We start from the raw sequence: 15,604 nt of genomic DNA on the forward strand, positions 1-15,604 counted from the left end.
GCTGCAAACTCTCTCCACATCATTGATCTTCAGTGAGAATTTATTTGACCGAATCTTTGCTCTCTGATTTTAAAAATAACTCTTATAGCTCTAATAAAGTCTGTGTTGAGACTTGCACTTTTGCTTTAAAAATAACCAAAGAATGGTTAGTTTCTGCAGCGTCATTTCAGGACGGTTAGAAGATGTTCATGATGCTCCACGAGCCTTCACAGAGTCTTCATAACGCAGCGACTCCAAACTCCAGGGACAAGTACGAGCTGGGGCCAGTGCAGTCAGAATGAGGCTGATTTCGCCGTTATAATGGTGAACTCTTTTTCCCTGTTGGGCGAGAGCCCAGACTGACAGTCAAACGTCATTACGAGCCAGTGGCTATGCAGTTTGTCACTGTCACGCACGTCTAAATGGAGACTTTGTTTTTTGAGATTTGTAAAGATTTATGACATTCTGGGCACTATTTAAGCAGCGATGCACAACAGAGTCATTTTGTCTGATGCAAAGCCACGTTGAAAAATGGCAGATTCAGCTGGTTGTGGGGCTTTGCAATTTCCTCTGAGCGAAAACACAAAAGGGGTCTATGAAACAAGACGCTGTATTAGATCCTTTCTTTTTGTCACTCTGCGGATCTGACGAACCACAGATCGAGCGTGAAATGTTTGCACATCTCTGAAATGAATGGAGACATTCTCATCATCACCGCTGTGTCCACTTTTGAACCCTATATGCCAGAAATAATTTCCAAATTTCTGAGACCAGTGGGAACAAATAATCCTTGCTGAAATCTTCAGTAAATTAAAGACCTGTATTCCTTGAAGGAAAGCACGTCTCCTGCTGCCTTAAACGTCAGATTTTTAAACTAACATCGTCTGTAGCTGTTTTGGTCAAAAATTATGTTTTGCACAATCTCATGCTATATTGCAAGATGCTCTCACACAATCTGTTAGCCCTCAGAGTATGTGTTCTGAATAACTCTCACCTACCACCACATAAAGATTTTAACTCAATATCTATAATACTGACTGAGCTATAGCCATATTTGTAATCACCAAGGCTGATTAGCTGTGGCACCCATCTTAAAATGGTTTGACTCCAGAACTTAATTAGTTGTGGATGTATGTTCAGTGATTACTTTATGAGACATTTTGCTAACAGACAAACAGGGTTGACTCCATCATGTAATGCTACATTTTTAAGCAAAGCTGTCACACAATATATACTGCTCAAAGTACGTGTTGGGAATAATTCCCAGCTGCTACCACACCAAATCGTAGGTCAATATCTGTGGTATTCACTGAGTTATAGCCATATTTGTACTGGTTAATGTTGTCTAGCTGTAGCTGCTATCTAGAAGGGGGTTGGTTCTAAAACTTAATCAGTAGCAGATGTACATCCAATGTCTACTTCCTGAGAGTTTCATTAAAATCTGTCCAGTGTTTCACGTGATATTTTACTTACAGACAGACAGAGTTGACTCCAATAGTGAATGGCAAAGTTTTAAACTAAGATCCCATTCAATGTGTAGCGATCAAAGCGTGTGTCGGAGATCAGTCTGAGCTACTTGTTCAAAATCGGCAAAATGGACTGAGTTATAGCCATTTTTTGTGTATGCTAAGTTTAATTAGTCGTGTCGGCCATCTCGAATTGGGTTGGCTCCAAAGGTTAATCAGTTGTAGGTGTTCATCCAACGATTACTATCTGAGAATTTCATTAAAACCTGTCCAGTGATTCATGAAACAATGAACACAGACAGACACAGGAAATTACACAACAATAATAATAATAATAATAATAATAATAATAATAATAATAATAATAATAATAATAATAATAATAATAATAATAATAATAAAAGTAAACAGTCTCACTGATGGGTTGTCTTTCTACAAGTCTATGGTCTTATCATCTGTTTCTAACTCCTTCCTTGATGTGTTGCAGCCTCCTTCCTCGACACCTGAATACTGAGCAGAGCTGTAAAGACTGCCCCTGTAAAGGAGAGATGTAATCACATAAGAAGGATATAATGAATCACAGAAATTGTTCCGCAGAAAGTGTGTTCCTTCAGAGGAATCCCTCTGCAGCACGGCCACGTGAAAACCCAAGTAAATATCCCCGCGCAGGTCACCTGGGGTCACTATCATCTCACATGCTGAGCACCACTGATGCATCCTCCCCCAGCAGGAAAATTACAACGTCGTGGAGCTCCTCTGTGGGGTAACATTCATTATTGTGCGTGTGTGTGTGTATGAGAGAGAGAGAGACATTGTGTGAGTTTCGCGTGAGAGCGCCCTCTGCCGGCCCTCTTTATAAAAGCGCCGTGATGCCTCGATGCGCGTGCAGTCCGTGAAAAAGGAGCGTTCACTCTTCCTCCAGAGGAGCGCAGAACAGAAAACCAGTGGCCCCGGGGGGGGGAGGAAAAGAAAGAGACAGAGAGAAAAAACAAAACAAACAAAAATAATCCGGTCAGCGGCTTGTAGCGCTTTGAAACGGGTCCTTTCACCTCTTTAAACATGTTGGCATAAATTAGTCCAGGAAGTGTTCATGGGGCAGGAGAAGAAATGCGGACACATCAAGTCTCAGTAGTTTGTTGGTATGAACGCAGCGCAGACGGACCCTGACAAACTGCTTTCATGGATTGACTGACTGAGCTCATTTGCTTTTCTTTTCCCTTTCCCCCCATCTCAAACATCAATGGATTTTTAGTGCAGCAGTCCAAAAAGGAGTGTGGATTGTATTTTATTCCATTTTATTTTATTTTTATTTTTATTTTTATCTCCCACAGCGTCGAGGATTATTTTCTTGGGATTTTTTTTTTCTGTTGAGGAACGCGTGTTGGGGTTTTTTCTGTGTGTGTGTGCCTTAAATGAGGATATTGATTTGGTACAGTTAAGACTTGCTCAAGAATCCGGAGAAAGGGGGGAATTAGCCTTTTTTTTTGTTTTTAAGAGGTGGGGAATATTAGTCTAATTGCTGGACCCCGACTCATCTGTGTGCCTCTGAGTCCAATATGAAGTCTGACACAGTGTGGATGTGCGTTTTTCTTCTGCTCCTAGGTAAGGAATGACAGATGTGCACGAAATGTGGATTTTCTTAGAGAATAAATCGTGACATCAGAAGTTATTGTAAGAAACGCATTTCTGACATGTGGTCACTTTGAGAGCCTAGTATTAATTTGTTTATTGTGCGCAATAATAGGCATTCATTTGTAAACTGACTAGATAATGATTTATGTCAAACATGACCACAGACCACACTTCTAAACAAGTTTATCCATCGGTTGCTTTTGACTGATTTTGAATAAAGAGATCATTATTAGCCTTTCAGTTTGTCAGCGAAATGTCTTAATTTTAGACATGCATTTGTGTTGGTTGAGTATGAAAAATTCCAGCAGATTCATAATGAGCACAACAGCCCCCGACAGCATCGGTGATCAAGTTACAGCAATCTGACAAAGTCATTTTTCGCTTAACTTTGTGTGGCAGAGCTTTCTTTTTTTGCGACGTTCCAGTTAACACTGTGCCCAGCTCAGTTCTCAAAGCCATCACCAGGGGTCTCTCTTGTCATTTCACCCAAACTGTCTGCACTTTACCTGGATAGGTGGGTTTATTACTCCTTTTGAAAGGCAAAACATGAGCCTCTCTCCTCTGTGGACCTCTGTGAACTCATTTTGTGCCAATCCAGATTCAAAATGAGTTTAATAATGTAGTTGATTAGACACGAGCTGATTAGATGCTGTAAAGTTTCAGAGCACTTTTCTTTGATTTAGGTGTTTTAAACCTCTTTAGTTTCTTGGTGTGTGCATGTGTGTGTGTGTGTGTGTGCTATAGCTCCACTAAGTGCAGTGCAGGTAAGGTGAGCAGGTACTTTCTTGGATAAAAATGCAACACGAAAAAAAAATCCACTTGGAGATATGCCAGCCTAATAATTTAGGGAGAGGTAGTTAATTTGGTATGTATGCACATGTCAAAGGCTGTAAAATTTGTTGGTTTCATAAATGTTCATCATTCACACTCTAAGGCACACACATTTGAAAATACTGTGAAAGCCTGGGACCTTCATTCTCACATTAAACCCCAAATCCATCTCCTTGTCCCACCACTTAGATGAAGCGAGTTCCTGGGATGACCCCTCGGTTTTGTTTGTGCCCCTGGCCAGCGAGGCTCCAGGATCTCAAAGAGCCGGATCTAAAGCCGGGGATCAGCCAGAGAGGGTGGACTGCATCCAGGCGACTGAAATGTGCAACCAGAACCCTTCCTGCAGCTCTCGGTACCGGGTGATGCGCCAGTGCCTAGTGGGCAAGGAGAAAGAAGCCATGCTGGATAACAACAGAGACTGCCAGGCGGCCTTGGAAGTGCTGCTGGGGAGCCCTCTGTACGACTGCCGCTGCAGGAGGAGCATGAAGAACGAGCTGCAGTGCCTACAGAACTACTGGGCCATCCACATGGGACTCAACGAAGGTAGGAAGCAGATGGTTTCACAGCCTCAAAATAAATGATCATTGCATCAGTAATCCCTCTTACAGTCACGCAAATCCTTTGCAAAACCTCCGTACAGCTGAAATTAAGTCTCACTTTGTTCATGTTTTTTGCCCGTAAGCTCATTACGAACAACCTGTGTCCTCGGTGTCGTTTGAATTCACTTCACATCATCATCAGGAATGGAGTAACAGAACTCACTGCAGAGCCACACATGAGCCTGGTGGTCGACTACAACGTGACATGTGCACAACGATATGCATGTTTGCTGCTGCAGTAAATTATCAGTAGCTGCAAAGGTGAAATAAATGCACGTTTTATGCTATGTAGCAGTTTTTTGGCTCTTCCGTTAGCAGTGTGCTTTTTGAGCAAAGACAAGAAAACACACTGCCCATGTCCTCTGATACCCTGAAGCCCGAATAAAAAATAAATGCTTTGCTATTTTCCACAACCTCAGATATATAATGGGAGTGTAATTGGATTATATCGGGTGGACCTGTTGTAATAGACTTATTGGTTTTCACCTAAAGTGTTCCATTTTACCATAATTAGGTTACAGTCGTACAGCACCGGTGGTCCTTAGGTGTCCACTTATCCAGGACATAAAACTGTACTCTTGTTCAAACATTGCAGCATCCTATTTTTATCACCCACCTCCAAAAGGCGAAGGCAGATGATAATGGTTATGCCTGTCTCTGTGTGTGGGTTTATGTGTCTGCCTGTTAGCAAAATATTACTGAAACTTGGAGAGTAATAGTTGGATGGACATCTACAACTGATTAGGGTTTAAAGTCTACTCGATTCAAAATGTCTGCCTCAACTAATTGACATTAGCCAACACAAAAACAGCTATAACTCAGTCAGTTTTTTAGACTCTGAGCTAAAATTTGATGTGGTAGTCGTTGAGAGTCATTCAGTAAACATAATCTGATTATGATGTCTCATGATAGTGCATGAGCTTGTGTGTATCCTTATTTTAAAGGTTTGACCAAAACAGCTGCAGCCCTGTTTCTCAACATGAGATGATCTTAATCTAAAACTCAAGCCATGAAAGGCAGCAGGTGATTCCTTTCAGGAATGCTAGGCCTTTAATTTATTGTATTTCTTACACTGCACTCTTTGAAAAGCATGTATCAGTTTAGACTTATGTATCTCTTTATGCAGATTAATATGCCTGAATCAGAACTACAGGCACAGAACTGCTGCACCTCTAGGCCCAGCCAGAAGGAGAACCCTAGCTAAAGACGGACATTTTATGACGCTTGCCTGCATGTCTTCAGTGAATGATATCAAGCGCTGCTGTGTCAATTTTGATGACATAATCTGCTCAGCTGTTTTGACACGAGTGGTAATGGTGGACATGTTGCAGAGCCTCAGATCGCTGTGGACTTATGTGCGGTGATCCGTGAGATGATTCACCAGACTGATTGCTCATAGCACCAGCTACACTTCGATAGGCTGAAGACAGCAGAGCGTCTCTGACATGAGCGTAAGGGGAAAGACATGCATGCTCCCAAGGCATTCTGTCTCCCTGCTTATCCTCACATTTCTGACTCTTCATAATGATCACCCTCCTCTCGTTTCTCTAACATCAGCAGCGGCAGTCAAAGTTTTTGCGCTTGAATGCTTCACGCAAGTTGTCCAACTGTCATGTTCAGAGAGCTGGCATTAAGGCCCTCATGTGTTCCTTTTTTTTTTTTTTTTGAAGAAAAGTCCTCTGCACTGTGCCCCGGTTTGGCCCTGTCAACCTTGGAGATAAAACCCACTTTAACACAAACGAAAAGCTCTTACATAGCAGCTTTAATTTAATCACGATCCATTGTGCAGTCAAGCAGGCTTTTGTTAACTGGAAACAGTGAACAACATCCATCTCTGGACACAAACAGAAAAGCCTGAATCCCAGTAGACCCCATCGAAATGGTGCTAAACCACTTTAAAATTCCTTTAGATAAAACAGAAAGGGTCTAATTGAATTGGTATGTCAGATATGGTAAAATGTGGTTTTCAAAGTTTTATAGTATGTGAAGGTGGAGAGATGAAGGATGGAAGAGTGTGTGAAGACAAAGAAGGAGCTGAGACTGAAAGAACACTAGAGCTAAAAAAAATTATATTTTGTAAATGAGGCAGAAAAGGATGAAGTATAGGTGGTCCTGTAATTTTAATTGATGAGATAAAATTTTCATAAAATAGAATAGAAGGACAAACACATTTAGATGCAATGTCATTTTCCAAACTTTGATACTGTGCAGAGAAAAAAAGAAAGAAAAAGTATTGGTCAATAAGCTGCCATATTTGTCATGACCCATGTCAGCTTTTAAGCCAACTACACTCTCAAAATAGGACCTTCCTGGTGCCTTCAGAAGCATAAAAAAAACAACATAAATCTTGTTCACCTCTGACCTGGTGACCTGGTTGACCTGAACAGAAGTAAACTGTTTGTCCTCAGCTTTAAAATGCCAAAAAACAACCAAACAAAAACACTTGTAACAGAACCTCAGATTGGTGTTCTATTTGCAACAATGGCAGAAATCTACTGTTTGCAACGACTAAATGAGGTTTTGCATTAAAGTTATGACAGGTTGAAATGCACAGGCAGAGGCAAAGCCAGCTGATGTGAACAAGAGAACGCATACTGGCCACTGCCTTGACTCCAAAGGTTAACCAGTTCTAAATGTACATCCATTGATTATTTTGAGAGTTTATTTAAAATCTGCCCAATACTTCAGGAGATTTGTCATGGTTTGGGAGTTTTGTTGTGGTGTTTTCTTGTTTGGATCTTTTTTTTCTTTGCATTATCAACATATTTCATTATCTTTTTGTTGTTGTTGTCTGCAACGTTAATCTTTCATTTGGTATTTCTAGTTTTTTTCATTTCTGTATGACTTCAGTGTAGGTTCTGTTTACTGCCAGTATGTCTTCAGTTTTGCATTAATATGTTTCAGTCATCATATTTGTTGCAGTCAGATCATTTTCAATTTATCAGATATTCTTCGCTCATTGTGTTTCTGCTACCTGCTTTGCCTTTTCATTTGCCATTATTTCTCTCAGTTCAAATATCTCATCAACTAGTGGATGGATTTTATTAAACCTCTCAGAATGTCATCACTGGATGTACAACTAATTAACTGGTGAAGTTTCACCGATTAAAGATGGCTGCTACAGCCAACTTACTTTAGCTAACACAAAAACTCACTAACCAATTAACCCATTTATACAAATAATGAGTTAGGATTTAGTGTAGTAGTGGCTGAGCATTATTTTGAATATATACTTTGAGAACTACACATTTTGTTGCATTTTTACATTAAACATTGGTAATAACTGTTGGCTTCAACCCTGTCTGTCTGTTAACTTTCAGAAAGTAATAAATGTATTAACATCTACACCTTATTAAGAGTTGAGAAGTTAAACTAATACTTCAAACTTGCTGTGTTGCCAACCGGTCAAGGTTGTTGCCTGATTTCGCTACTTTAAAGATCTCACAGCAAGTTTTTTCAAAACCTTACCTAGTGACAAATTTAACATTTTCTCTGACAAACATACCAATACAAACTAAACAAAGAACAAAAGGAAGCCAGTGACCATAATAGAAACTACAAAACCGTAACATGCAATCTGTTAATGACATGAGTTCAATTAACCAAATAAGTATAATCATGAAATAATAAAAATTTATAGCATTTCTTTTTACCATTTTAATATCATAGCTGAGGTCACTGTTGCTTGAATTTCATTTGTTATTATTCTATATTTGAAAGACGAATTATATTTCTATGTCTTTTCATGAAATAGCTCTATTGTCACGTCTTTGTGTTATTCCTACAAGTATAGAAGTGTGCCAGGAATACTTGCACCGCTTCTTTTTATTAATTGAAAGTTAATACTGTCACGAGTTTAACCAAATTTGGGACTGAAAGGATGATCGTATTCCGAACATCCAGAAAAGTACAAGTGTGGGGGCAGAGTGTGCCTGAAATTCAAAGATCAGGGCAGACTTCTTCAAATCCATATTTTCATATAAACTTTCCCACTAAAAATAATGTAACAAGTGGTATTGTGTAAATTCAGAACATGCGTGATCCCCGGTGCTGCAGGTGTACAAATTGTTGGAAAAAACAACATTAGAAGGATTTGCTGGGCCAAACTCATTATTTTGTTTCTTCATTGTTTCTTCTCTTCACATGTGTTTTAGCCACACAATGCATTCATTAACACTGTGAACAAAAGCAACAGGAAGAAAATAATTTAAAAAATAAGAGCGAGGTGCTCGTTCAGATGTTTTGATTTTTTTTTTCTTTTTTCGCAAGAATTAATATTTTCTGTGTTTGAAAGGTTGAGGGCATTACGTTTGAAAACAACAAGAACAACAACAAAAATAATAATAAGGCAGGAAAAAGCTAAGCTTGCTCTTTTCCTTGCTGAATTTAACTTGACAACAAAATAAAATAAAAGGCCTGCCATTCCTTAAAGGACTGCAGGTCACTCGCCACCTTTCATGCCAGAGTTTCAGAGAGAGATCATCTTATGATGAGAAACGAAAAAATTGAAGCTGTTTTGGTGAAACCTTAAAAAGCAGAATCTCATGCAATATTGTGATCTGCTAGCACTTGGCATATGTGTTGCGAAATACTCTCAGCTATCAACACATAGTTCAGTATCTGTAAAATTGGCTGATTTATAGTAATTTTGTTCAGTACAGTACAGTACACGCACACACACACACACAAAATGGACAAAATCATTATTGCTCCGCCTTTGCCTTCGGCAGCGAGAGATAATAAAGCTCATGCTTAGAAACCTCTGTGTCACATGAATAGCATGACATGGAATTTTCACGCTTTCACTGATCCCTGAGTCTGATCACAGGAAAGAGTCACGCAAATTTGATAAACTGTTCAGTCTTAAAACCCAGTAAAAGCTTATTACCATAAAATCTGATGGGAAGACTCTTAGACTGCATTATGTTGTACTTTATAGGCACCACTTGTGAGTTACGTGTTTCAGATCAAGTCTACGTGTTGTATCTCTGCAACCTTTTGCACTGAAAATAGAAAGTTGTTTTTAAGTGTAATCAGGGAGGTTTGCGTGATTCTTAGGTGGAATGATTTTAAAGATTTAACAAAGCAAATGTTCTGCTGGGCTGTTGTTATACGTGCTACCCTCTATTCCACTAAAAATATGTTTTTTTTTGGATTTAATGCTCCTGAACATAATTTGAAAGGAGCATAAACCCTGCAATTCCACACATATGGTGCCTGTTAAGGATATAGAAAAAAAACACAAGAGTCTCAGTGCTCTCGTGCCTTTTAAACACTGTGCTAGAGTGATTTTAGGAGACAGTGTTGAGTCATACAGTACATGTCATTTTGAAAGCACTTATATTCGCCAAACAACAAATGCAAGTGTGGGAGCTTGTATGCATGTGCTTACACACTTGTTTGCTGCAGAGAAAATGTTTACTGCTTTACCAGAGTGACATGCTGTTATCAAGAAGTGCTTGATATATCGAATTCACAAAATAATGTAAAGTTCATGCTGAAACATTTCAGCAGGAGCAGTCCTTGAAGAAATGCATATCACCCGAGACTTTCATGCCAGTGTTTTGGGAGGAGTCCAAATAGTAATCAGTTGTAGATGTACAACCAATGATTACTTTCTGAGAGTTTCGTTAAACTCTGTCAAGTGGTTCTTGAAATATTTTGCTAACAGACAGGCATAGTTCACTCCAAAAAGTTATTGCTAAAGTTTTAAGCAAAAATATTGCATAATATAAAGCACTCCAAAGTTGTGTTAAGGAATGTACTCAGCTACTGCCAAACTAAATTCTAGCTCAGTATCTTCAAAATTGGCTGAGTTGTAGACATTTCTCTGTTGTCTAAATTTGGTTAGCTGTAGCTGCCATTCTGAATTGGGTTAACTCCAAAAGTTAACAAGTTGTAGATATTCATCTAGTAAAAGTAAGTTCTTTCAGCTGCTCTCTTCTTCAGGGATTGCCACAGTGAGCAAACTTGCATGAAGGATTTGGCAAGTGTTTTTACACCAGATGCCTTTCCTGCCGCAATCTGGGCTCGAACTTGCAACCTCAGGATTACAGGACCCCAGCCCCCCGAGCCACTGCAGCCCCTAAGTTGCAGATATTCATCTAATAATTAGTTTTTGAAAGTTTCATAAACATCCATCAAATGGTTCATTGGATATTTTGCTATTAGGCCTTCAACTTTGACTGCAGTACTTAATGGCAAAGTCTTAAACAATGATTTTGTGCAATCAGTCACTCTGAGTACTTTATGAAAGTTTTATTAAAATCCATCCACTGGTTCAAGACACATTTTGCTAACTCTAATTTTTACAATGGAAAAAACAAATCATGATTTATGTAAGTCATTGTGATGATGGTCAATTCTTTCTTGATCCTGGATCCACGGGGTTTGAGACGCTCAACTAAAATGGGCCTTAAGTCAATCTTTAAATCATTAGGGCCTGTTAATTGTGTGTTCTGACAGAAAAAGGCAGCTGAACTCAATGCGTCAGCGCCGCTGCCCTTGGCGGATAAAGGGGGTGACTCTCTGCTCTGAATGTACAAGAGTGAGGCAGTGGCTTCTGTACATGGCGTCTGAATCTAAGAATTAATTAATGAGGAAGAAATCCTGGCTGTTTCACACAGAGAAGCTGTATAGGTGGCTGCGGCTGTTTGGGGTCTCATGTGAATACAGCCTCACAGCACTGCAGTGGAATATAAACGATAAGCCTCACACCTCCGACATACATTATTTTACGCCTTTGGCTATGAAATGGCAACATGGGTCTCCGAGAGGGAATCGAACAACTCGTAAGGAGGACTGTTCCGGGCAGTTTAATTAGCTGATCTAACTTTCACTGCAAAAGTAAAAAAGGATAATTATATCGGTATTAAATGGCAGTTTGAACCAACTCATTAAGAAAGCAGGCTTTATTTTTATTTATTTATTTTTTTTACATAAAACCCTGATAATACGAGAAAATTACATAAAATTAGTATATTTTTCTCTATTTATCTTCTTCAGTTCAAGATTGCTGCCAAAACTAATCAAATTTAGGAACAACAACTTTAATATTACAGATATTGAGCTAAAATTTGGTGTGTCAGTAGATGGGTCTGGTCCCAAACTTATACTCTGAGCACCTGATTGTGTGGAGCCAACCCTGTTTGTCTGTTAGCAAAGTATCTAATGAACCACTGGATGTGTTTTAATGAAACTTTTAGAAAATATTAATACGTCATACATTTATAGTTGATTAACTTCTGAAGTCAGTCTAATTCAAGATGGCCACTACAGCAAATTGACATGAAACTTAATCAGTTTTACATATATAGTGAGCTGAAATATGGTCTTGTAATAGCAGGTCTTTCACACCCCCTGTTCTGAGCATGGCATTGAGATTGCGCACAATGTTATTTTTAAGGTTTGACCAAAACAACTTTCGAAGTCACAAGTCCATCACAGGGCTACAAGTCCATAATTTCTCAACATACAGTTTGATGATGTTCGTCTTAAATGCCAACACGAAAGGTGGCAGGCAATCTGTATTCCTTTGAGGAATTATTGTCGTCACAAAAGGCACTCGTTGGTTGTGTTGTTTAATTTTCTAAAAGTACAAATTGGGCCCTGATACCGAGAGAAATTATGGAAAACAGACATTACAGGTCGGCTGTGGGCAACATGATCGATTCGTGCAGGGAAAAAGGGGGTAATGGGGAGCATGTGAGAGAAGACAGGAGGTGAGGACGGTAGGTGAGAAGGGGGGCAGGTAACTGATGAGGAGGGAAAGAATTTTAAGGGAAAGACAAAAAAAAGGATGACATGAAACAAAAAGAAAGAGAGGAGGGGGGGTTTCAAAGGTATTCCTGGTTGAAACCATCATTACCATGAGCAATAGTAGCAGTCACTGGCCATTACCCTAGCCATCCACTGTCATAAACAGAACATTTTTCCAACCTGCCCTGCATGTCAGCGGGGACAGGCTCGGTCAGGGAAACAGGCTCCTGCATGCTGAATATGTCCTTTCTTAGCTCTCTCTCTCTCTCTATCCCTCCTTCCCTCCCTCCCTGCAAACCATCTGGCACTCACTTGGCCCGTGCTTCGTCACCAGAAGAAGGGAACCTGTCAATACCCTTTGGACGTGATCAATAAGATCTTTCAGAGCGTTCCCGTCCTTGTCCTTTTCACGCCCGCCGCTCCCCTTTCATCGTTCATCCCCAAAATGTGAAAGGAGTCAGTGAAATATTATGACAGTAGCCGCGCTGTTTGTCCTCGTAAATCTGCCTAATGATTTTCTACAGTGTAAGGTGAGCTGCCCGAGACGACTCCCATTCAATACGCGGCCGGCGCGGCGTGTGACAGTGCAGCTGAAATGAGGGGCAGCTAGTGGAGTTTAGATTAGCCTTTTTATAGCAGAGTGAGTTCCCCGACTCTCTATCAGAGGCGAGAGTGAGTGACGGGCCATTCTGCTCACTGAATACGGTCATGATGTGGGCATTAAGACTCACTCTTGGCAAAATAAAAAAAAGAGAGAGAGAAAATGTTCACAGGGGGCTGAATGAATGTGCATCATTGAAGTCAACTACCAGTCCTGATGGTCTTTCTGTCTCTCTGTCACTCTCTGCAACCCACTGCATCGTGAAATAGCTTCCATATGGAGGAATTCAAAGTGCAAGCAGGAGTCAAACATGTTTTAAACAGCCATCCCTTATAGGGAGATGTTTATGCAGCACTTCTAATTCTACTAAATATATACATTTAAAGTAAATAATGCTGCATAATCAGATGTGTTAACCATAAATTTGTGATCTGCTCGCCTGTCTTACACTGTGGCCGAAGGGAAAATTATTCTGCAATCACTGGTTCCACCGATCAGTCGGACATTTGCCTATTTATGTGAGGAAGAGTGTAGTTCCTCACATTAACATACCGCCAAAGGTAAGGTGGGAAAAATTTCAGAACTCATTTCTTGCTGTGTTTGCCCACCACGCCACGCTAAAATGGAATTGTGACTTGAAATATTATTCCGAGCTAATCCAATATTCTATTTGTAAGGTTTGAAATTGAGTTTAAAATGTCAATAGCACTTCAAAAGCTGAGTCGTTAACTGAATTTATGCCCCGGGATGTGTTCTGTTAAGCACAGTTTAAAAAATAAAAAATAAATAGGAAAAAAGAGAGACGTGCTATTACATTATCTTTGTTTTGTGAAAATGAGCATATACTGGAATGAGAGGACAGATTAATGCATTTTATCCTTATGTTTTATGTAATTCCCACATTTGCGTGCCTTTGCTGATACATTTTTGATCACGTAAGTGTGGTTTAAGATATGATTCAAAGCGTGCTGGTCTGATAAGCTTGAAGTCGTCTGAAATCCCATCTGCAAACTTTGTGAGCTTCAAAAACAAAGGTTCAGGCACCTTTTTTATTCGCAGCCGATTTAGTGAAACAGCCAGAAGCGCACTGAAGAGGACCTCCGGCTATGCTCCAGGCTGCTTGGGTTACGCTAAGCTTTCTCTGTAAACCGTATAAGAGCAGAAGTAGTGTTGTGATGTATTGTTCTCATATGAATAAAAGGTAATATGTGTAACATATCAGGGGTGTCGGAAAGCTGTTTTCTGCTTTGCCCTGAGCAAGAAGAGGGAGCATCAGAATCTATCCATCTATTTATTTTTAACAGCTTATTCAAGGTTAGGTTGCAAAAGCAGCAGGTTAAGGAGATAAATCCTCATGTATCTCTACCCAGCAACACTCTCCAGCTCCTCCTGGGGAATCCTGTGATATTCTCAGGGCAAAGAAGACATAAAGTCCCTCCATCTGGTTCTGGGGACTTTATGGGCACATTCTTCTGGAAGGTTTTTCTACCAGAAGAATGTGCCCAAAACACCTCCAAGGAGATGTGACTGTGAACCAATATGGTCAGATGTCCACACCACCTCTGCTGACTCCTTTTGATATGGAGCAGCAGCAGCAGCAGCAGCAGCAGCAGCAGCTCTACTCTGAGCTCTTCATGAATGACTGAGCTTCTCACCATGTTCCTAAGGCTGATCCTGATTAATCTATAAAGAAAAAGAAAGAAAGAAGAAAAAAACTCTCATTTCAGTTTCTTGACTGTGTGATCTCATTCTTATGGTCATGATCCATATCTCCTGAGCACAGGTGAAGTTTGGACCAATAAATTGAGAGATTTGCCTTTTGGCCAAGCTCCTTTTTTGCCATGACAGAGCAGAGCAATAGCCTCACTGCTGCATATCTGTTCGTTCATCTCTTGATCTATTCTGCCATCATTCACGAACAGGATATTGACTCACCTCTAACCCATAGGGAACATTCTCTGTTTTTTGGGTTGAAAACCATGGCCTTAGATTTGGAGAAGCTGACTCTCATCCTGGCTCTTTCACACTCAGCTGAGAACTGCTCCAGCGCACGCAGAAGGTCATGGCTTGAAGCTGCCAACCAAACCACATCATTTTGCAGTGGTTAGAGCTGTTGCTTGCAGGTTAAAAACCTGGCTGCAACCTTTCTGTGTGGAGTTTGCATGGTCTTAATGTGCATGGGTTTTCTCTGGGTACTTCGGTTTCCTCCATCCAACCAAAAACATAAATGTTATGTTGTGATGGACTAGTGATTTATCCAGGGTGTCTCTCATCCTGGTGATAGGAACCAGCTCCCTACAACCCTGCAAAGAAAATGGATGGATGGATGGATGGATAAAATAGATGCAACTCTATTGTTCTTATTTCAGACCCAGGAAGGCATCTAGAATAAGAAAGAATAAATATGGAAACTAGAGGACAATCAGTAAGCCTCCTTTCGAAAGAATGACAGTTGTAAGAACAGATTTTGCTTTCAGCCAAAAACACTTCACTCAGAATGTCACAAACAAATTCAGCGGACAATTTCCTACTCCTAAAGTTTAACTTGATTGATGTTAGTAACTTTTTGAGCCCTCACACATATCAGTGTCAGACCGATGTGCATCCATGTACCTCTGTAGCTAAGCAAAAGACCCAGTTGTCTGACTGAGCCGTGCCGGTCATGCTCCACGCTGTCGGAAAAAATGAAGTCAAATGGAGGCTTAATTACAGCGATAAGTTGTTGCCCCGCGGCTAAA

General features: G+C 40.2%; 1 protein-coding gene across 1 annotated transcript in view; it reads left to right on the forward strand.

Annotated features, from left to right (window-relative positions):
* Positions 1–2,320: 2,320 nt before the first annotated feature.
* LOC108236435 (GDNF family receptor alpha-2-like) overlaps positions 2,321–15,604 on the forward strand; it is a 61,381-nt gene continuing 48,097 nt past the window's right edge. Inside the window, exons 1-2 of the mRNA XM_017417087.3 lie at positions 2,321–3,047; positions 4,098–4,451. Coding sequence (XP_017272576.1) covers positions 3,002–3,047; positions 4,098–4,451 — 400 coding nt within the window. The 5' untranslated portion in view covers positions 2,321–3,001. The remainder of the gene's footprint in view (positions 3,048–4,097; positions 4,452–15,604) is intronic.

The sequence above is a fragment of the Kryptolebias marmoratus genome, linkage group LG1, assembly GCF_001649575.2.
Source record: "Kryptolebias marmoratus isolate JLee-2015 linkage group LG1, ASM164957v2, whole genome shotgun sequence".
NCBI lineage: Eukaryota > Metazoa > Chordata > Actinopteri > Cyprinodontiformes > Rivulidae > Kryptolebias > Kryptolebias marmoratus.